The sequence below is a fragment of the Echiichthys vipera genome (genome assembly GCF_963691815.1).
Source record: "Echiichthys vipera genome assembly, chromosome: 4".
Classification (NCBI taxonomy): domain Eukaryota; kingdom Metazoa; phylum Chordata; class Actinopteri; order Perciformes; family Trachinidae; genus Echiichthys; species Echiichthys vipera.
In genome coordinates this window covers 3,762,987-3,786,301 of record NC_139829.1, presented here as the reverse complement: position 1 = coordinate 3,786,301, position 23,315 = coordinate 3,762,987, and the positions used below count along the sequence as shown (strand labels likewise).

The 23,315-nt window shown below is 41.5% G+C and overlaps 1 protein-coding gene across 1 annotated transcript in view; it reads right to left on the bottom strand.

Annotated features, from left to right (window-relative positions):
* The window catches only part of pdzd2 (PDZ domain containing 2), an 84,813-nt gene that overhangs the window by 24,018 nt on the left and 37,480 nt on the right, over positions 1–23,315 (bottom strand). The window contains exons 5-18 of the mRNA XM_083912543.1: positions 13,735–13,880; positions 13,276–13,408; positions 12,366–12,518; positions 11,324–11,423; positions 10,841–10,989; positions 8,277–8,396; positions 7,061–7,175; positions 6,898–6,971; positions 6,382–6,604; positions 4,416–4,533; positions 4,061–4,193; positions 2,292–2,379; positions 1,994–2,097; positions 1,338–1,503 (exon numbers count right to left, since the gene is read on the bottom strand). Of these exons, the coding sequence (XP_083768669.1) occupies positions 1,338–1,503; positions 1,994–2,097; positions 2,292–2,379; positions 4,061–4,193; positions 4,416–4,533; positions 6,382–6,604; positions 6,898–6,971; positions 7,061–7,175; positions 8,277–8,396; positions 10,841–10,989; positions 11,324–11,423; positions 12,366–12,518; positions 13,276–13,408; positions 13,735–13,880 (1,822 nt within the window). The remainder of the gene's footprint in view (positions 1–1,337; positions 1,504–1,993; positions 2,098–2,291; positions 2,380–4,060; positions 4,194–4,415; positions 4,534–6,381; positions 6,605–6,897; positions 6,972–7,060; positions 7,176–8,276; positions 8,397–10,840; positions 10,990–11,323; positions 11,424–12,365; positions 12,519–13,275; positions 13,409–13,734; positions 13,881–23,315) is intronic.

Below are 23,315 nucleotides of genomic sequence, written 5' to 3'. Positions count from 1 at the left end.
ATTAATGTATGGCATTCTGCATGAAGCACAACACACAAAGCTAAAACAGCGCAGATCAAATATTAATCGAGATTCTGTTACTGTATTGCCGATTTCTCTCCATAAATGCTGTCAGCAACACATTTTAGTTACTGTTTAGCTGTAATTTGAAAAAGTTTGTGACACAGAAGCTTTTTTTTTCCTGCTACAGACCAAGCACTGTCTCAACTTCCAAGTCTGGCTCAGCACTATGTCATTTCATTGCTGGTCGGTTGTACGTAGGTCTATCTAACTGTGTCCAGAAGCATTTTGCTCAACTTCCCGTAAAATAAAAAATGAATTCAGAGGTTCTAATTCACATTTGCATGTTAGTCTGGCAATGCCCATCCTTTGTCCTGGAATAACTCAAATCTTCATCCTAGTTCACCCTCAAGCATTCTGTATCTGACAATGCAAATTTCAGTCACTCTGGTTTCAAAGTTACTTTTCTTTAGAGCTATGTTTAATCCCTGCCGAGGGAACCAGTCCTAAAACACTTCCTTGGTATTTAGCCAGGGTTCCTACACATTTTCCATTTCTAAATTCCAGACTTTTCCAGACCCAAATTTCCAGACTTCTCAGAGGATTTTTCAGTCAATATTAAACTTCTGAATTCCAATTGTTAGATACTTATTATGGAAATAAATGGTTTGAAAATCCAGCTTTTAACACGTATGTTTAATTTTGACTATGTATGCCATTATGTTGCCAAGTCATTACAAGACATTTTTACCTATGTATTGTAGATACGCTATATCTATGTATAGATATATCTATTTCTATATATAGATATATAGATATATACGTCTCAATACACAGCATTTTATTCAAGCTAAAGGCTAAAAGAGTGAAATGAATAACTCTGAACCTGTAACTCTACAGACAGGAACAGTAGAGATGAACAATTAAGCAGGAACTACAGAAGAAAACAGTCTGTGCTTCATTGGCTTTAGATGGAGTAAACAAACTGTGAATAAATAAAATATAATAAAAATAAATCCCAAAAAATGTAGACGACACGTATGGAAAAAATTCAACAAATGAGAATCGTAGTCACACAGCGAACGGTAACCATGGTAACCCGACACCATTCTACAGCCAGCTTGATTAGTTTCATATCATCTACAGGTCGGCTGTTTCACTTTAGTAAACTTGTTTTGATTTGTATATATTAATATATATTATTTTAGAAAGTGAGATAAAAGTCTGGAAGCAACACAAACATTTCCACAAACTTATCCAGACGTGGAAATGACTCAAATTAAATTCCATAGTTTTCCATACTGCGTAGGAACCCTGTAAATAGGTGAAATGTTTACCCTGTGGCCGTGATGAGCTGTCATCCATGGAGGTACTGCAGCTCTGCTGGTGGAGCGCCTCATCACTGTTTGAGACAGTCATCATGGACTCAGACAAGAAGGAGTTGCTGGAAACGTCCTGGGAGAAGTACTGAGATAACTCTGCCTCTGAGCTCAGCGACCCCTGCTACAGGAAGCAAACAAAAACACACATCTCTTGAAGTAGTTCACCACAATAAGCTACATAAAATAAATGTTCCTATTTGGACAAACAGCAATTTAAAATGAATTGAATGAACAACTCATGTGTATCACATTAAAAAGTGTAACAGAAATCCCTCAGTTATTTTACTGATCAACAGTTGGTGGTAACACGTCAAGAAGCCAAGATTAACACTAATGCACCAGTTAAGAAGAATGAAACTGAACTAAGCAATTCAATTAAATTTTATTTACAGTGCCAAATCATAACAAAAGTTATCTCAGGACACTTTACAGAGTAGGTAAAGACCACACTCTATGACTTATTTATGATTTACAGAGAACCAACAATTCCCCCGTAGAGTACGGTGGCAACGAAAACCTTCCCTATAACAGGCAGGAACGTGGAACAGACCCAGCTCTATGAGGAAGCAATGAACTAAGAAATAATACATGCCTATTGTACAGAAACTTACTCTACTGGCAGGTTCAAGGAACCTCTTCATGGTCCAGCTGAGAGCAGGGGAGGCATCTCCCTGCCTGTCCTTCACCGTCGGGTTGGGGCTCTTACAGGACGGACCTACAGATTACAAAATACTTAAACCCTGATGAAACAGCTGAGCCATGCCTAACTAGATCACTTGAGGAACTACAGTATGGTGCTCATATTGTAAAACCTTTAAAATGGCAAAGTTAATTTGCAAAATGATTGCAGTGCAGGAGTAAAAACAAAAAGAGGAAAGACAAATGTAAATGTAGATAAAGGTATCCGACCTTGGGAGTGAGATGAGTGTCTGTTTTTGCTCATTTTGTCCCTGTGCGTGGATCGAGCTATAATATGATCCATCTCCTGTTCTGAAACCTGAGAAACACAATGAGATGAGTTTTATCACAGCTGGAACAACACTGCGCTGGAACTACGAGAAATAAACACCAACAGCAATGAAGGCATCATATGGAATGTTAAATAAAATGTATATAATGAAAGGTATAAAAAGAAGAAAGGGCAAAGAATAACAACATGCATTTATAAGTTAAGAGTACCAATATTGCACCCAACAAACAAATTATTGTAACATACAATGTATTAGGTACAGCTGTTCAATCGCTCGTTAATGCAAACACCAATCACGTGGCAGGAACTCAGTGTATTAAACATGTAGACACGGTCAACATGATCTGCTACACCAGCATCCGAATGGGAAGGAAATGTGATTTTTAAGATGTTTGTGAATGTGTGACAAATCTGACGAGAGAGGCTGAGCACAGCTGCTGCTAATAGAGAAACAACAGGTGCTGTGTCCCAAATCACTATACACAATAAAACGCAGTGTACTGCATTTTTGATCAATGCGATCAATGCACTCAAAAATGGCGAAACAGTTGAGTGTCCATCTATCCACACTCAACGCCCTCAATTGCCGCCATTTTGTCTACGTAGTGGAAGAGGCAAGACTCGATCGTCATTTCCTATAAATGTGTGATTTCAGACAGCACTCACTGGGGAAATTGAGTGGACTGATCGTGTCAGTTCATAGGGCACACAGTGCACGGATGTCAGTACACTCACTGCATTGTAAGATTTGGGACACAGCAAGGGAAACCAGCTGCGGTGGAAACCAGTAAGAGTATAACACCAGGCAGTGGATGCATGAACTGGGAGCTTGCGGTTGAGATGTCGACACTGTGCTATTATGATAGGCTAAATAAACTTACAACGCATACACTGCACAGAGGTTTCCTTGAGTTTGAGCTTGAAGTGGTCCTAATGTTTCGATTGTTTCTGTCATTTGTGACATTGTTTACTCTCTCCTGCTCCATTTTGCTTTCCATGACACCGCTGGTTTGTTTACATTGTGACAGCATGCAAAGTCCTCTGTGTTTCCTCCTCTTCTTCTTCTTCTTCTCCTTCGTGTTTTAAGGCCGTTGGAAATGTTTAGCTGATGAACACCACCTATCTAATCCTCCGGGTGAAATACGGAGCATCGATTGCCTCAATGATTTTTAAAAATTAATTGAATCGAGTGACTCAAGGAATAATTTCAGCCCTGACACAGAGTCTATATTACACATACATATGTTGACTCCCCCTTAAGTATCATCTGAATTCCTCTGACATGCTTATGGATTCTCAAGAGTTTCTAGTTGGAGAGGCCTTATAGCCCTACAAATCCAATATGGCTTCTCCGAGTATAAACAGTAGTTAAAACTATATGAATACACTGTTTATTCTCACTTCTGTCTTATTTAGGTCTAATTAAATCAGTCGTACACACACTATTGCCACACAATATCTTCTATTTGTGGACATGCTGCTACGGTGTTTGTAGCACAAAAATACAGCAAAATGTATTGTTATTTGCTTATATTGCTAACATGGCTAACCGCCCATCCCGTTAAATATCATGATTTTCTGTAATAAGAATGCGGTCAACTCAGGTGTGACACAATTACTGGTTCCAACTTCCAAATTTCCGAGGTAAATGGAAGTCAGCATAACACAATACTAGATAGATGTTGATCTTAAAAGAGAATCATCTTACCTTGGGGTTAGGGTGCCTGCTTATAATGAGACTGACAGGTCCAGGACCACATTCACTGAGGATGGCATAGGCCTCGCTGAGAGCAGCATGACGAAGACTCACTGAGTCCACCTCCAATATCTGATCCCCACGACTGCACAGAGGAGCGCAGGCATCAGCCCAACAGCCCCAGTCAAAGAGCTCTTTGTATATACCCCAACTTCAATGCAGACATGTGCGTTCATATGTAAACATTATATGAACAATATATGGATGCACTTTTCAATCAATGAGCACATATGAAAGTATGCCGCTACATAATAACTTCACTTGTGTCCATCAGTTTCCAATTCAAACATGATCCCGAAGTCTTTACCTGAGCCTGCCGTCCATCTTGGCCACAGATCCCAGTGCCAGGCTATGGATGTAGATGCCAGGAGCAGAGTTCTCCAGGGTCAGACAGCAAACTCCAATCCCCAGACCAACACAAGGCTCTAAAAAAAATTAACATTCACAATCAGAAAATAGATGTTCAAAAATGACCTCCCTTTGAAGTATGACAATTAGCTCAGAAATATCAAATATCAGCCGCAAAATACAGTCAAAGAGCACAAAAACAGCTCCACAAAGAAACTATTTCCAGTTTGGTGAGAAAGATGTTTTCAAAAGAGCTCTGGGATAAAGTTGTGGATAGGCTCAAGTTAGGAGAAGGATATAAAAAGATTTCAAAAGCTTTAACTCTCCCTCTGAGCACCGTTCAGAGTAACAATCAAAATTATCATTTCAGGCTGTAAAACAAAAAAGTGACTATTAGGGCATCATGACTTTCTATATGCACTGTATCTAGCCCTACCCCTCGATGCCAGAGGGAATTGAGACACCCCTACCCTTACATCTGAACGCACAAAACCGAGGGGTAGGGCTTAGGGGCAAGGAGTGGAATGGGATCAGGCTCTTGACTAACCTGTTTTCTCCTCTCTGATCCAGCTAATCCTAAAATTCTATATCATAATTGCATTGATAAAATGCAAGAATGCAATATAGAGTTACAGTAAATACTACTTTAATTAAAAAAAATAATCATATAATAATCAATAGAGTTACTGGCTCAACTTCCCTCAGGCCCTTTGGCTCAAATGACCCACTGCCACCATTTTAACAAACTTGAATCATCCAGCGGTTTGGAGCTTACAGCATGTTAACAGTTTAGCCTCATGTTGTTCTAAGGGCCTCTTCATCACAAGGTGAGTAAAATGGATGGCTCCTCAAAAGTACATGGTCCCATACAGAATTGTGTCTCTGGTTGCTGAGAAACAAGGGGTGGCTAACCTTCCCCACAGGCTCAAATCACCCCACTCTCCCCTATTTTTCTGTTGTGTGACACACATACAGTAAGGCTCCCACTCACAGTGTTAACGTCACATCTTTACACCTGTGACCAATTTTAGCTGTTTGCATCAGTGAAACATGAGATACTAGGGGTGGAACGGTTCACAAAATCCAATGTTCGGTTCATTTCACGGTTTTGGGGTCACGTTTTTTCGATTCGGTTCGGATGTTTTTTTCTATTTCTTTTAGATTCTAATACCATGTATCAGATCTGTAGCCTAATAATTTAATTAATTAATTTAATTTTTAATCAGATATTCTTAAGGACATGTCATGCAATCATGCAAAAACTGAAATAATAGGGCAGCTTGTTTAGGAATTACTGTAACAATCTTAAATGAAAGTGAAGTGAGATTTTGAAACAGTAGGAGAGACATTGCTGCATTTACGCGTTTATATATTTATCTGACAAAAAGGTAAACAATTGTTTGCCTTCTAGGTAAGAATATAAACACATACATGATCAAATCTTAGAAAAATGAATAAAATAGGTTTTCTTTCACTAAAATGCGCACAAACAGCAATCACTGAACTGACTGAAATAGGCTACATCAGGGCTATTCAAGTAATTTGAGGGGCCGGAAAAATAAAAGGATCACATTAATGGATATTGTAAAACAATGCAGTGACATAGGAGTGCATACAATATATTGTCTTTATTTTATCAATGTAAATATTAATCATAGGCCTCAAAGCAACAAGCTTGTCAAAAAACAATCCTTGTTGAATGAACAAACCGTTGGACCAGAGGTTTTCACTCAATTATTGGACTAAAGTATAAGTTTGAGGTATGAGATACTGTTTGTTAGTTTGACCTGTGAAAAAAAACACAGGGAAAATAAGTATATATACACATGACGCAAATGTACTGTAGTGTGAGGGGCGTCTGTCCACAGGAAGTGAAAGAAAAACCAAGGGGTAATATCTGAATGTTCTCCATCAAGTTAGCCAACCTTTATTAAGTGTGACCTCCATAATGATGCAGTCTTTAGGTCCAGGACCAGGGCCCCTGTGGCCGTCAGCTTCTTCAAGCCCTGAGGGGACAGGTGTTCCCCCGCTGGTATTGGAGTTGGGTGAGCTGGAGCGGCTGAGGAGGGTGGGGGTCGGACAGGGTGTCAGGCTGGGACTGCGCAGACGAGTTCGAATCGTCAGCGTCACTACACCTTTTTTCAGTTGCTGGTGGAGGAACAGAAACGAGGTACAATATTCAGGAAGTAGAGACGAAAAATTGTTTAAGCTTCTACTTTCTGACAAATTCAAAAACTTAAAAAATGCTGTTTAACAGGTCTTTGGTCTCTTCAATGAAAACATGTAATCAAGTCACTTTACTTGCCAACACTGTGAGCATAAAAAGACATTCTTTTGTCCGAAGGAAAACTTATTTGACTTTTCCCAGCTGCTCATGTCTGGTTGAACTGTTTTTAACACTACTGTTAGACAGAACCTATTGTACTACTATTGCAGTCTACCTTGAAGGTCTGGATGGCCTGTTGGTGTGTGAGTCCTTGGAGAGACTCTCCATTCACTTCCAGAATCTCATCTCCTACGAAGGGAAGCATAGAGTACAGTTGGATCACTGTTTTCTCTATAAACTCGCTCAAATAATTATTGGGAAGGAAAAGAAATGATTACCCTCTTTCAGTCGTCCATCAGCTGCTGCAGCTCCATGAGGGAAAATGGTTTTGACAAAAATCCCCATCTGACCGCGAGCTGAGTCCTGCCCACCAACAATACTGAATCCTAGGCCCTGAAAAAGTCAGATTTCAGTGAAGGGCTCATTGATTTGGTCTTTCTAAGAATATTATTTTTGGAATTTAGTTTTATGGTGGTCAGAAAAAAGATTGATAGGTTTTATAGGTAGCGAACGAAACATACTGTAGCTATCAAGCTGTTTTCGACAGCTACAGCCTACTTGAAAATGTATTAATAACGAATATTATAAATGTTCTATGGGCAACATTACAGTTCATCGTCTCTCGTCTTACCAACAGCATCTTATACGTGAAGCTCCAACCTGGCAACTAAAGGCTCCCTGATGTTATGGAGGAATTTGTTGTGATGCCAGAAAAGAAGACAAAGTACCAGAGTCCTAGATGTCTTATGCTGAAGAAGTTTATTTAAACTCGATCAAGAAGAACAGAAGAGTCCTCAACACTAAGGAGTGCGTGAGCTCAAACAGCAAAGTTCAGATTCTTATACTAGATAGGTGGGCCGAGAAAGCAAGGGGAGATGTGCTAACATCCAATTGGCTATAGTGCATAAACATGACTATAAGGACTCACAGCAGCTAGGAAATGCAAAGTGTTACACAGTGACTGTGACTCTACAGCTGTGTGTGAGATAGAAGAGAGAGAGTGAAATCGGCAAGAGAAATCATGGCCTTGGCGTGTTCCTTTGAGAGCTAAGGGCAGATTAACTGACCACAGAAGTAATCTAAAGAAAGTCCTGTAAGTAGGGCTGTCCATTATAATAGAGAGGGACTGATTCTTTAACTACACAATTTGAGAGCTGTCAATCAAAGTCCAGTGGCTCTGCTCCCAAGATGTCAAAAACTTTTCCCAGAGCATAGAAATCACTCCACGAGCGACTAGAAGCTGCATGTGTGTATAATGTGCACCACGGGACAGAAATAAATAAGGGATTCAAATTACACATGTCTACACGGTTAATATCTGCATGTGTGAAAACGCATGCATCACTCGTGAGTCCTTGTTTTGTGCGCTGGATTAATGACCAAATTTTAACTCCATACACATGCATCTGTTATGGTGAGCTTACATATACATATAGTACTCAGGAGTACTTCCTCTGAGCTTTATTCATACGTACGTCAAAGGAGTGCACTCACCTTGCCCTGGCCTTTCATCAGCACTATACTGGAGATAATGGACGGCTGTGCTAGTCGCCATGGAGACTCCACTTGAATGGTGCTCAGGGAGCGAGCTGATTTCTTAATGATCTGATATTCCTAAAAGGGAGATTAATATGAAAAGAAGAAACAGTCTGACAAATTCATCTCCTTACAACAACAGTCATTTCAACTGAGATGACATTGTTCCCTTCTCTTCATTGAGCTCCTGTGTATTCTAATGGTACATCATACCCTCATACTTTGGTCTGACGCCTGTGTCTTTCCGTCTTTTCCACCAGTTCAGTGAGGTTTGATGCTGTAGCTTCTGATTACAAAAAGTGTATCTCAATGAGTTAACTTAACTCTGTAGAGTTGTAGGGATATCACCAGCACAGCTAGAAGTCTGTGGTTTCAAATATTGTCCCCCTCTATTTGAATCCCCTTTCCTCAATTAATCTCTCATTAACAGAGCAGTTAGTGCAGCTCTCCTCGTCTTTGTTGTCATAACAGTTGGAGTAAGTGACCAGGCTTTGATGTGTGTGTGTGTGTGTGTGTGTGTGTGTCTATCTTTCTTCATCACCATACAGTATGTTGATGCTTGTGATTCACACATTTGACTGAATACAGTCAAGGAGGTTGGTGGTTTGTTTCCTTCACAGGGGGTTTTACCCGTTACTTTATTCAAAGAGTTGTTTGAATCCAGATCCAGAAAAAATGTAACCTTCAACACTGAGAGGGTCTTCAACTGCAGCAGGGCTCCAGACTGCGACCAAGTGAGAGTGTTTGACTGAATTTTACGTCTAGTCGCACATGTGCAACCCGATGTCTCTCCATATAAATCTGTAAGAGGCTAAACAGCAACACAGTGACAGATAAGACAGGAACAATATGTTAGCACTGTAAGAGGATAGTGCCCTCAGCACAGTAACACAAACCCTAACACATGAGCCCCACAGTCACAGTGTCAGGACCTGCCGGAATCAAAGTCTCCGTATGTGATAAGCTGCCGTCTGTCTGCAGCTCCTGAGCCCAGTGACAGCAGAAATGTACTAAACCAAATTAGTTTTCCTGTCGGCTCCATGGGAAAAAATCAACAGTGTTTCACTGATTCATTGACTTTGTTTCTCTGCCCAGTGCAGTGAGTGAGACTGATCTGATCAGTCAATGTAGATATGGTTCCTATGTTTAAATCACATAAACAGACTGATCTGATCAGTCAATGTAGATACCGTTCATATGTTTAAAACACATAAACAGACTGATCTGATCAGCCAGTGTAGATACGGTTCATATGTTAAAAACACATAAAACAGACTGATCTGATCAGTCAGTGTAGAAACAGTTCATATGTTCAAAACACATATACAGACTGATCTGATCAGTCAGTGTAGAAACAGTTCATATGTTTAAAACACATAAACAGACTGATCTGATCAGTCAATGTAGATATGGTTCACATGTTTAAAACACATAAACAGACTGATCTGATCAGTCAATGTAGATACGGTTCATATGTTAAAAACACATAAAACAGACTGATCTGATCAGTCAGTGTAGAAACAGTTCATATGTTTAAAACACATATACAGACTGACCTGAACAGTCAGTGTAGATATGGTTCATATGTTTAAAACACACAAACAGCAGGAGAAAACTCAGGTGTGAGCCGATCGACTTAATAAAATGGAAACCTATCTGTTCTTTGAGATCAATGAGCGACGGTCGCCACACTGCTTCTTATCTCGCTCTGTGGAGCAGTGCGGTATGTTGTCAGGCGTGGGGCGGGGCCTTTTAGATGGCTACCCCCCCCCCCCCCCAGTTGCCCTGGTTGGGGGGGGGGACTTTACTGCACTGAGTACCGTAGGCTAGACCAAGGTTAAGACAAGTACTATGCAAAGACACCTGCAGCACCACCACAGCTCTCTGCTAAAATCAACAGAGAGTAAAGTCAAGTAAAGAAAATACTGATTGATTTTAAGAGTGTTAAAATATCGTGGACTTAACATCGTGTATCGTCTTGTCTCACCCCTTATTCTAAATGTATGGTATATTTTTTTAAATTGTACTGTCATGACAGAGATGGTGCTGTCGGTTTACCTTCTACCTTGAATCTTCAAAAGAGCACAATAAAAATGTGACACTGAATTTGAAACAGCACATTGTAATTTCTGCATCCATTATTGATTTACAGTGTGTACCCCTAAAATTTATGTTTGTGCCCCTTAAATTTTCAGTTGGGAGCCACAGTGCTCCTACTGAAAAACATACTGCCCTGTATTTGTTCTTTTTGCTACAGTAAAAACAAGAAGAACTAGATGACTGTGAGAAAATCTTCACAGGTCTTCAGATGTGATGAAGAAACAAACAGGGACGCACAAAAAAACTTTTATTCCTGAGTTTAGTTCTTGTGGCTTCATAGTTGGAACTATTTGTAAAGTTTGAAGCCCAACTCATCTTTGTTTTCCATATAAGACATGATACAATATATAATTCAGGGTAAGGCGTTTGCTCTTTATGTTGAATCCTGCAGTATTAACAATGAGGAAGAGGCGTTCACTGACCTGTCTCACTCCAGCAGTATCTAGTTGTTGAGGTAAGGAATGTTTACGTCGGCCAGGTGGAGGCTTCTCCACCACTTCACAGCCGCTCACATCATTCTCCACAAACAGCTCGTCATCCTCACCCACCGACTCCAGCCGACTGCTTCCCCCTGAGCCAGGTAACACAAACACTTCATTCCTCTACACACAAGTAGTCATTTCACTTTTACACAACTCTAAATTACACATGCTTCATGCAGGAACTTTTAAATGCAACACGTGGTACTAAGAACAAGATTCCTGGCAAAGTAAATATCGAGGTCAGACTCCGCTCTGGTTGAAGCACCACTATGGACACAGAGCCGTAAATAAGCTCATTTATTGATTCCATTTATCTCTCAACATAAATAGATGTGACAGTGTCATTATTTCTAAAGTGTAAATATTATACTGTTAAAAATGTTTTGCTCCGTGCCAGTAACCATGTTGGTGTGAAGTACCAACCCTGGGCTCGACTGCAGAGCTTCACAGGTGTCGGGCTGCAGCAGGATCCTTTGGGTGCCTCCCCCTGACTTTGTCTTTCTAGTCTCTCCAAGTTATTTAACTGTAAGGACAAAAACACACACAGATGTTAAGTTCATGTATTAAATAACAATGGACTGTCTGATATCTGATTTCATTTAAGCCACTCTCAACCCATTCTACTCTCGCTGTGTACACAGTACACACTCAATATACACTGTATACAGTACTACAGCTGCAAAGGGGTGCAAAGCATCTGGGAAGCTTCCGGAAACTTTCCAGAAATGCTCCATGGGAAGTCAAGCTCAAGAATTTTGACCTTTTTGAGTTGGAAACTTTCCATGGGTGGGAATATATGGGAATATATGGGAATGAACGTGAATATATGGGAATAAATAGGAATACACATTTTGGGGGCATTTATACTAAGTGTATTCTGTATTTGTGCACTGCATTCTTCCGTCACCTGCACAGATAACTGCTCGACTAAATGCTTTCATTTCATTTTACATTCTGAATGGACTGGGAGGAGGGGGTGGGGGTGGGTCAGAGAAGACATTGATTGTATTCAACATTCATGTATTTTGTTGTTCAATGAAAAAATCCATTAAAGATCTACTCACAAAAGGTGGAGTCAAAAATGTCTAACATTTTTTAAATTATTATTAACAGGCATATCTGCCTATGAGAATACAAAATGTTTATATTAATGTCTATATACCACAAATTAAATGCAGGTAGTATAAATTACTCCAACATTTCCAGTCCAGTCCTGTTCCCATGGAAAGTTTCAAACTGGGAATATTCCCAGAATTTTGCCACCCTATGTACTATATGAATCCTTTGTTGCAGCTCTGTTGAAAGGAGTCAATCAAGATGGGGCAGGTGTGTGATCAGGGCATGATTTCAGTTAGGACATGTGACATATTGGTGGAAAGATGTCAGTGTTCCAGATACACGACAAGAATCAAATCTCGTATTATGAACTTCACTGTGTCTGGTGAATCAGTCTATTTCTGTGTACCAGGTAGGGGCTGTGTGAACTTGTACTGCAATTGGAGTTCTGGGGGGATCCAGAGGGAGCAGTCGGAGACAGGGAGGACAAGGAATTGCAGGTGCTGACCAGGTCCGGCAGACTGGTGGACGGGAAGCGCTCAAAACCCACATCCGACTCCTCCTGCAGGGACAGAGAGAGAGAGAGAGAGAGAGAGAGAGAGAGTTAAAGAGTGTGTGAGAAGTTATTTCTATTCATGTGTATTTGGTATGTAGCTCTGAGCGTTGTATACGTTGTCCGCGCATGGTCTGTCCTTTTTTCTATGTCCGAACAGGCGCACATAAAATTACGTCAGAACCGCCGTAGGCCTCGTGCTTGTGCCCGTACACGTGCGCACGCTCGTGCTCTTACACGTGCGCCCGCTTGTGCTCGTACATGTGCATCAGTGCTTTACAAAAGCCCACCTCTACCAAACGGGCCGTGCACTCACACTGGTCAAACGAACTAGACTTTGGCCGTGAAACATGTTTAGGCACAGTACGGATGGACACTGTGAGTGCGCCCTGAGAGTGTGAGGAGAACAGTGTGAGAGTGTGAGGAGAACAGAGTGTGAGGAGAACAGAGTGAGAGTGTGAGGAGAACAGAGTGTGAGGAGAACAGAGTCTTTTGATCCAATCAATGTTGGACCTTTACCTGAAACTTGGCCAAAGCAGTCCTCATCAAAATGGCATCTAACCAAAAGGACGCCACTCTGCTTCTTTTTGAGTCTATCTCACACTCAGAATTTCTAGTTTGTCCATTGGAGTTGTACCTTAGGACTGTGGTAGTATGTAGTGAGAGCAAGCCACATTTATTTTCAAAGGCAGCTGGTTCTGTGTGTGTGTGTGTGTGTCTGTGTGGGCGTGTGTGTATGTGTGTGTGTGTGTGTGTGTGCACTAACCCTGCTGGCTACCAACAGCTGGACCAGACCGGTAGTGGAGCGGAGCATTGCAACAGCCTCCTGATGAGTGAGACCCACCAGAGACTGACCATTAATCATCAACAACTCATCACCAGCATGGAGACGACCGTCCCTGAAACACACGCACATACACATTAAGACATGCACTCACAGTACATACCGTACACACAGACACACACGCAAACTTAGGAACTATTGTCTCATCTAGCTTCTCGGTGAGGGATAAAATAGTAATTGTGATAAATATAGGTTTGAAAATAAAAAAGCGGTGAGAAATAACTACAAATTTCAGCAAAACACTTCATAATTCAACCGAGAGCACAGATTATTATTGTACTGTACGGAGGTCCTTATGTAGGGTAAACCTCTAAAGATTGACTGGGGAGTTCAGACAGAGATGATGGAATGTGAGCTACTCCTACACAAACACACGGGTACCTGTAAATGGCGCCTGACTTCTCTACATGCGCTATAATGATGCCGTGAGGAGAGCGCTTGGAGCCCCGCCCCCCTGTTATCTGGATGCCCAGACCCTCCTCCCCCTTCACCATATGCATCTTCCAGATGTGGCTGCCCTCTCTGGGCTACAAAGAAAGGAAGAGAAGAAACAAACAAACATATCACAAACAAGATATCACATCAGGCTAAGATAATAAATAATATAGAGATATCATGGAGCTGAAAAAGAAATCAACCATGTGACCATATTGGTTTAGTCAAAATGTGACATGAGAACCCAGAGATTGTTAGAATACTGATGCTTTTTTTCCTGTGACTATGGTATTTGAGTAGCCTGGGAAGCAGACAAATCTGCTGAGCTCAAGTTTCACTCGCTGGTACACAGGTACATCTGGCCCCCTCCCATTCAGACAGATTTCCAGCTGGCAAGATCCTGGGCAAACCAATCATATACGTTTATCTTATATACGTAGATGACAGTAGCACATAATGCCGCGCCCCCATTCTATCATTTCTATGGAAAAAAGTCAAAGAGTTTGTGAATGTTTGTGCAGTTCTCCGGAGGAGAGGTGGGTAAAGTAGCCCGCTGAGTGTCCAGAGGCGACAACCAAACACATTTATTCTACCTCACTGAATTATCAGGTAATGCAGAACTATGACAACCATCCCTTTCTCTGTCCTTAATATCCTGTCGATTTAGTTTAGCTCTGTGAAACCAAACAAACAGCCGAGGATTTGTCCACCTGAGGTTAAATGAGGGTGAAAATGTTCTGTCTTTCTCTCTCTGACAAACACACACTCGCTGTCATCTTTCTGCCATAATTCTATCAATAAATATGGAAATATTACTTGTATTTCCTCAAATGTCATGTGTTATGTTCGTCTCTTTCGAGTTGTATGATGAACAATATACCATGCAGCAACTCTTCTGCATCGTGGTTTTTTGTATTAGCGCGTATAGAACACTGAGGTCTTCACCTTTGTTTTCACCAGCGGGGGGGAGCTATGAATGTAACTGGCACACTGCGTCCAGCATCGTTTTTTCAGGCTCATAAAGCTCAGATCAAACAGCGCTGATCAAATATGAATCAATATTGGCTGCACTTTCACGGATTTCCATGGAGGAGGAGGATTTGATGTTCCCTAACCAATCACACAAGACTACCAGTCTGATCTGATTTGATTCTCCACGGAGGCCTGGGTTCCACTATGACCCGTGGCCCTTTGCTGCACGTCTTCCCCTCTCTCTCTCTCCCCTTTCCTATTCGTGCAGCACACTGATACAGATCAGAACAACTATTGTTACTGACTGACAAGGTGGATTTAACCACAGGGTGGAGCAGTTGACTAAGAACAAGACATAGACTGTATGGTAGCAGCCACAGTGACGGAGTAGCTATGACTGTGATTGGCCAGTGCGTGCTTGACAATGGCGCCGACTGGCTTATCGCACTCATTGGCTGGATTAATTTGTCAGTCTGGAAACCGCAGTTTCCTGTCACGAGGCCAGACTGGTTCAGTCAACTAAGGTCTCGACCCAGGCAAAGCTTATTTATTTCTCGCCTCAATTGTTTTCAGAAAAATGCTTTAGTGTACTGTTTAGCTGTAAATCAACAAAGGTTTTGACACAGCCACCACTTTTTCCTGTTTCAAAACAGGCCAAGCAACTTGCCGCCAAAAACTGTTGCCTTCAAATGATCTTGGAACTATTGTAATTATGGCTGAAATGTGCTTAAACCACATCATTACGTGGTATGAATGAAATACTAATGAAACAGAAAATATGCCTGTATCACTTTATAGATACCTGCAAAAGTTTTCTGTGACAATCACTGTATTCTTGTGAATCTCGTAGAACCGGACCTGCGCTGTTTTCTTTCTATGATAGTGCAGACCAGATTTTACTGCGCATGTGTCATACCCCAAAAGCCACAGCCATCTTTGATTGGTGACTCTCTTTCTGAAGCACACACAAGGCTCCAGACTGCGACCAAATTTGAGTGTGTGTGTATGAAAGGGACGTAGGCTGTTATTATTTACTCTGGGCGCGTGACAGTGTTTACAGGCGGATGCGCGCGGTGCATCAGGAGCGAGCACGCGTGAGCCTGAAGACGGCAGAAAGTGCAGAGAGGAGAGAGAGCGGAGGAGGCCAGTCAGAGACTAATCCGTTACATCTTATTGGTGTGTATGCGTCCATGAGACCTGTAAGTCCTATTATCATAAGTTGATAATTATAGCCACCTAGCTTGGGGCTACTTGCTAACTTAACAGCATATGGTTGTTAATCAGTCAGCTAGAAGTGGATGTCTAGCTGCGTATTTGTTCTGTATTTAAGCTAGTGAGTGTGCTGTTTATACTAATTAGTTACACTGGATATAATCTATAGAAAGTTGTGTGTTTATTACAAATATTAAGGTGCCCATGTTCTGTACTGTTGCTCGAGTTCATTAAACAGTCAAACTAAGAAGAGTTGTCAGCATCTGTGTTTTGGCAGACACACCTGGGGTGAAGCTAGAGATCAGGATCAGCAAACAACCATTATACAGTCCTTTATTACAACCCTCAGTAACAGTGCGAGTTCTCGCCATATCAATGTGAGTGGCTAAACAGTGACAGAAAAGACAGGAACAATATGTAAGCATGGCTAACACAAGTACTATGCAAAGACAGCTGCAGCACCTCCACAGCTCTCTACTAAAATCCCCCCCCCCCCCCGAAAGAAAATACTAACATTTTAAAATAGTGTTCAAATCTTGTCTTGTCTTGTTCACGTGGACTCAATATCATGTATCGTCTTGTCACCACCCCCCTGTGACACTGTCACCTTTTTTACTCTGAGGTGTTTGCAGGTCTGTTAGAAGTACTGAGCCTTGGTTTACTCTGTATTTGATCTGCATTGGTCGGTCCATCTACATCTCAATAACTGCTGGATGAAATTATGTACAAACAATTATGTTCCACACAGGATGAATCCTACTGACTTTTCCGAAATATCTCTTTGATTGATTTCCATGAAAGTTGACACACACAGTCCCGGCCGTGCCCGCCCACAGAGTCAGCCGTGCCCGCCCTGGACTTGAAGCTGTTTATTTTATTTGGGTTTTGTTTTTTACATCGGAGTGGCCAACGCTCTATTATTCCTATCTCGGTTTGTCGATCATCCTATTCAACCAATCCAACCAACAAACGACGGCAACGTGCTGGCCAATTACAGGTGGTGGGGGAGGGTCACTGAGGGTACGCTGTTAGTACATGACGTTCATGGTCGCAGTACATTGACGCTAGTTAGCTGTGGTGTTCGGATTGGATATCCGTCATTTTTTCCGAAAAAATATGCGCACAAGCAGTGACGACGCTAACAGGAGCGAGCGAACAAACTTAGGTTACTTGCAGGCAGATGAGTTCCACTGCTTTATTCTGCTCCTTGTGCTCCCTAGCTGCTGTAGCTACCTCTCCCAGTATGAATGTTTCCTTCAGTGTTCAGGTTGACATCAGTGCTTCTGTTTCCAGTAGAAGTGAAGCTGTATGGTGCTATCTGCGGGACACAACCCTTGTTGCTGGTCTTCTTGAATACATGCTTGAGTTGAATAAATGGACACAGCACTACACTATTTTGTTTGTTTGTTTTTTACATTTTTGGACAACTGCTCCTTTTTAGTATGAGGAAAATTATTTATCCGCACTGTAGAGTGTTCACAGAGCCATTGTTCAGCCTGAAGCAAATCAATTGTAGGTTGAAAAAGTTTGCCCCCCTGAAAAAATGTAATGCCCCCCCTTAAATGTTTTTTCTGCAGCCGGGTCTGGATACACATGCATCATATGTATTATTAATCCCCCTACCCAATTTACATTCTAACCCTTTTGCACTCTGCACTTCTGCATATACATGAACCAAAATAACAGACTGAGTGGATGTCTCCAAGCACCCCTGTGTGGCCAAGATCTACCATGTTGTGCTGGTCACTGTGCTAATATAATTAAAATAGGGACCTTAGTGTTGCTCAACCCCTGCACTGCCTCTGCTCACGACTTTCAGCCATTTTGACGACTTGTGGACCTAAAGGGATTTATATAAGAGAGGTCATCTCCAACTAGGGCACACGCATGTTGGATACAGACACTATACTTAATTTACAATCCTCCTGATGAGGTGGGATGATACACCAGCTGTCTGTCTCAATCCTCTGACGTGCATATTAAACCACTGTCCCATCACTCTGGTTTCCTCATGCTAGTTGTTGCAGGGTGGACCTCCATCGGGGAGGAAAAAAGGTTGGGAAAAACTAGTGTATATAACAACTTCTGTCCACTAATGTGTTCAAACAGCTGGATCAGGTTGGCAGAGACTCCAGTCTTTTTCTATACCATCGAAGTATTAACTGAGCTGGCTATGTTGTGGCCAACTGCGACAAAAAACTCAGATGGAGACATGTGTAGAACTCTTGATAGGAGTCTTTAAACAGCTGAGCATTGCTATAATGTTGTTATTATTATTATTATTATTATTATTATTATTATTATTATTATTATTCTTTTCTTTGAAATTAGATGAGATGTATTAAAGTTTTTCAGTTTAAAAAAAAACACTGACCACACAAAACAAATGACCTGAAAAGAATCAAGGCTACTGATTATTTGGTACCACAACAGGAAGCTGCCTTTTTTAGTGTGGTAAAGGAGTGATTTTGGTCCCTGTCAGTCCCAGTACACCCCCTACATCCCCAATGCTAGGCAAGGCAGGGACAGTCTTCTTTATTTATATAGCGCATTTAATACCAAGGCAACTCAATGTGGTTTACATAAAGACAATTTGTTTTTAAAAAACAGCATGAAAATAAAAAAAACACAGTTTAAAGCAGGAGCAAAGAAGAATAAAAAAGTAAAAGAAAAGAAATCATGTTTAAAGTTATTAAAAAGAGCTCAGTTATAAGCACATGAAAAGAGAAATGTTTTTAACCTGGATTTCGAAGTGCTCACAGTTGGGGCTGATTTCAGATCTGCTGTTAGTTTGTTCCACTTGTGTGCAGCATCACAGCTGAATGCTGCTTCACCATGTCTAGTTTGAACTCTGTGCTCCACTATCTGACCTGAGTCAGTAGATCTCAGAGCTCTACTGGGCTTATACTCTACCAACATATCATTCATGTATTCTGGACCAAAACCATTTAGTGATTTGTAAACCAGTAGCAGAACTTTAAAATCTATTCGGTAGCTGAATGGGTGCCAGTGTGAGGTCTTAAGAACTGGGCTGATCTGATCTCTTTGTTCTGGTTCAAACTCGAGCTGCAGCTGTTTGATCCTTTTTTGGGGGGAGTCCACTCAGAAGACCATTACAGTAGTCGAGTCTATTGGAGATGAAAGCATGAATCAGCTTCTCCTGATCAGTTTCAAATTCAAATTCAAATTCAAAAAACTTTATTTGTCCCCGGGGGGCAATTCAGGGCACACAGAGCAGCAAATAACGACAGTGCAATTATACAAAAACATTTTAACCTAACACAAGAATAAAGTGTAAGAGAAGAATAAGTGTCAGGATGTTAGTGTGTTAGTACTGGTAGAATAAGTGTCAGGATGTTAGTGTGTTAGTACAGGTTAGATACAGAGAACATCGTCGACGTGAGGGGCATAAAACCCTTAGTTCTGGATAGGTTCTTGAGTTGATAAAAGGCTGATTTGGTGACATATTTGATATGGCTGTTAAAGGTCAGATCTGAGTATATCAGCACGCCAAGGTTTCAGACTTGGTCTTTAGTTTCTAAAGACAGTGACTGAAGGTGTTAACTGCCAGTAACCTTCTTCTCTTTGTTACCAAAAACAATGATCTCAGTCTTTTCTTGATTTAACTGAAGGAAATTTTGGTTCATCCAATTTTTGACTTGGTCTGAACAGTGACATAATGACTCTATAGGACTGCAGTCATCTGGAGAAAGTTCAAGATGTATCTGTGTGTGTTATCTGCATAACTATGATAGTTGACATTAGAATTCTGCAGAATTTGACCCAAAGGCAGCATATAAATTGAACAGAAGGGGTCTAAGGACTGACCCCTAAGGAACTCCAACTGTCACAGCCACTCGATCTGATGGATAACTACCAATGGTCACAAAATAACTATGCTCCTCCAAGTAGGACTTGAACCATTTTAGGACTGTCCCACTGAGTCCTGCCCAGGTTACCAACCTGTTCAGCAGTATACTGTGATCCACAGTGTCAAAGGCAGCAACAGGACCAGAACTGACACCTCGCCCAAGTCAGTCTTCAACCTTATGTCATTTAACACTCTAATAAGAGCTTTTTCTGCACTATGGTGAGGTCAGAAGCCTGATTGAAATTTGTCAAAATGTCCACTGGAGTTCAAGAAGTTGCTGAGTTGATTAAAAACCACTTTCTCAACAATCTTGGCTATAAAGGGAAGATTTGAGATTTGAAGTCTATAACTATCTAAAATGGTAGTATTTAACGTTGTCTTTTTTTAAGAGTGGCTTGATGGCAGCTACTTTTAGGGGTTTAGGAAACGTGCCTGATTGAAGTATATTATTTGCTGCAGATCTGATTGGACAGAGCTTACAATAGTTTTAAAAAAGTCAGATGGCATTGTGTCAAGACAACATGACGATGATTTAAGATGATGAACTGTTCCTTCTACCGTTTTTTGGTCCAGTGTATTAAACTCTGACATTACAGTTGATTTATTCCTAGATGATTTTAGGGATTGCATCAATGTATTATTTTGCTGATTTGTGTGGAAATTTAGCCTTATAGATTTGAATTTTCCATTGAAAAAGCAAGCGAATTCATTGCATTTTTTTGTGGAGGAGAGTTCTGAAATGATCTCTTTTGGGGGGGTTGTAAGCTTGACGTATCAACCATAGCTTATCTACTCAGCACACAACAGCTCAGTCCTTAAAGGAAAACAGAGAGCAACACTCTTTTCTGATGCTTATCAATTCCAAGTGTCAAATGAGGCAGAGAAAGCTTTCGTTCCCCTGTCTGAATTTGACAATTTCCCCGTCCACACAGAGACGCATTTTCCTGTAACCGCACAACTTAAGTATCGTTTTGGGCGACCATCCACTCGCAGCCGGCGTTATCAGAGCCTGAAAACAGTCTCTTTTGAAACCATGGCGTTGTCGTCTCTAATCCCTCCGACCTCTAATCCCGCTGTGTCACTTAACAACAACAGTGCTGCTGTGAGAGGAGAGAGATGGACCAATAGACTGTTTTCTGAACTGGACTCTGAACCACATGCATGGGAATGAATGAGGCCGACTACAGATTTCTCCCTTTTCCCTGATGCTCTGAATAAGGAGCTAAACTTCTCTCTAGTCTCTTTTTCTAAATCAAGTTCTAAGAAGGAGTGAAAAATCTCTAAGGGCGCACTCACACTGTCCATCCGTACCATGCCCAAACAGGTTTTACGGATAAAGCCTAGTTCTTTGGACCAGTGTGAGTGCAACCGCACCGCGCCTGGCTGCGGCCAGCTTGCCGGCCACAGACCGTTTGGGAGAGGTGGGCTTTTGTAAAGCACGTCTGCACGTGTACGAGCACGAGCACCAGCACGTGTACGAGCACGAGCACGAGACCTACGGCGGCTCTGACGTAATTTTATGTGTTGCTGTTCGGACATAGAAAAAAAAAAGAAAAAAAAAAAGACGGACCATGGGCGGACATTTAAAACAATTCACGTTGGTGTGATGCGGAGGTGGAGTGTTTACTGCAGATTTGGTCTGATGAAAATATTCAAAAACAGTCGGACAAGACGCACAAAAACTCTGAGGTCTATGGAAAGATTTGTAAACAAAGCGACGCATCGCGATGATGCCGATCAATGCGTGTGATGTGTTATGCCGTGATGACGTATAGACAGGCAAGAAGCATTCGCGCGAGGCCCAGGCAGTGTGAGTACAAACGGGCCTGGCCCACCGGGGGAGAGGGAGGGGGGGGCAAGTACCCTAAAACCCAGGGCACGGTACGGACGGACAGTGTGAGTGCGCCCTAAATGTAGTGAGAAAGTGGCGCCTGTGAGTGTTTTGGGACGGGAAAGGGGCTCACAGCAGCACCCTGTGCTCATTGAGGACAGTAACTGCAGAGTGATTGGTGCATCAGAGTCCAAAACAGCACCAAAGTCTCCACTAACACCAGAAACAGTGACACATTTCTCTCTAGGATGGAGGAGGATTTGGGAAGTCTCCAGATTTGGAGAGAAACTCTCCGGTGTTTGTATTCTCCACAGCGTCTCCCCGTCTCTTCTTCTCTGTTGTTTGTGTATTTCTGTGGCGGTTACAGCTCCACATCCAGGCCTGGCATGTGTACTACAGCGTTTTTAGTCGGTTTACCTGGTTTCCTGTGGCAGAGATATTTCTTGAGCCGAGTCTGTGTGGATGGAAATTTTTTTAAGAACGACAGAGGAAAAAAATGTTGTTTTCAATTGTGTTGACGTACCCTTATTCTCTTTGGATCAGCTTCATTGCCATTACCAACACAACCAGAACAAACAAGGACACTACTCCGGACTGGATGAAACGGCTAGCTGCTGATGACTGTTGGGGAAGTTGAGTGACTGACAGAATGACTGACTAGGTGTCTCTATTTACAGACTGTTGTTCCTCACACTGTGAGTATTTTTTCTTTTAGAGTCTTCACGCAATAGTTGCTTGAGTTGAACCATTGTATTTTTCACAGGATCATCTTGATAAACTGTATTATCTTTGCAATCTCTAAGGAGTTCTTCCTGGACACTTTTTGTTGACTGTGTGTGAATTTTGCTGACAATACATTTTCTTTTGAACTAAAATTGAGATTGATTCATACCTTGGGTATTGCTTACATCAAGATTGTGTGGGTGACTATGTGACACAACAGCTTCTTTTGTCAGGTCAACCCTGGCTGGCACCCAATAACAAAAACAAATATCTGAAAGTTTGTGCACAAAAAAACACCACAAACTAAAGCTTTAGTCTCTTGTTTGGACAACTCCAACCACAATCCTCCCTGAACCTCAGTCAAGTGTTTTTGTAGCCTAAATATAATCACATGCAAGACGCGGGACAGAAACTCTTCAGACAGAAAAGCTTCTGTGTAGATTACACATTTCCTGGATTGGTGAAAATGTTGCAAAGAAGCACTACATCATGCATGCATGATAATTGTTGGGTTCTCCAATATATGTGACCAGTTTGACCCCTCTGGTAATGCTCAAAGAACAACACACTATGATGGGCTCACTGCCATAACCTGGAGTTCAATGTTTAATAGAGATAAACACAAATACTTGCATCCTTATTGTTATACCATCTCCTAAAGACTATTAACCTGACTCCGCCTGATGGATTAATTCTCATTTGCTCAGCATATCCATCTGGGAACACTGGTTTGGAGATCTTTTGGGAAGGGGCTAAAATACTGGTTGCTGATTGGATTGGACCATCTGTCGATCACAGACATACGCCAAATCAACCAATCAGATCAATGAAGCATATGACGCACTAACAGCGTTGAGGCAACGCTCAGAAAGTAAAAAACATGTCTGTAAAGGTTGTTGTTTGTGTAAACGTGAATTT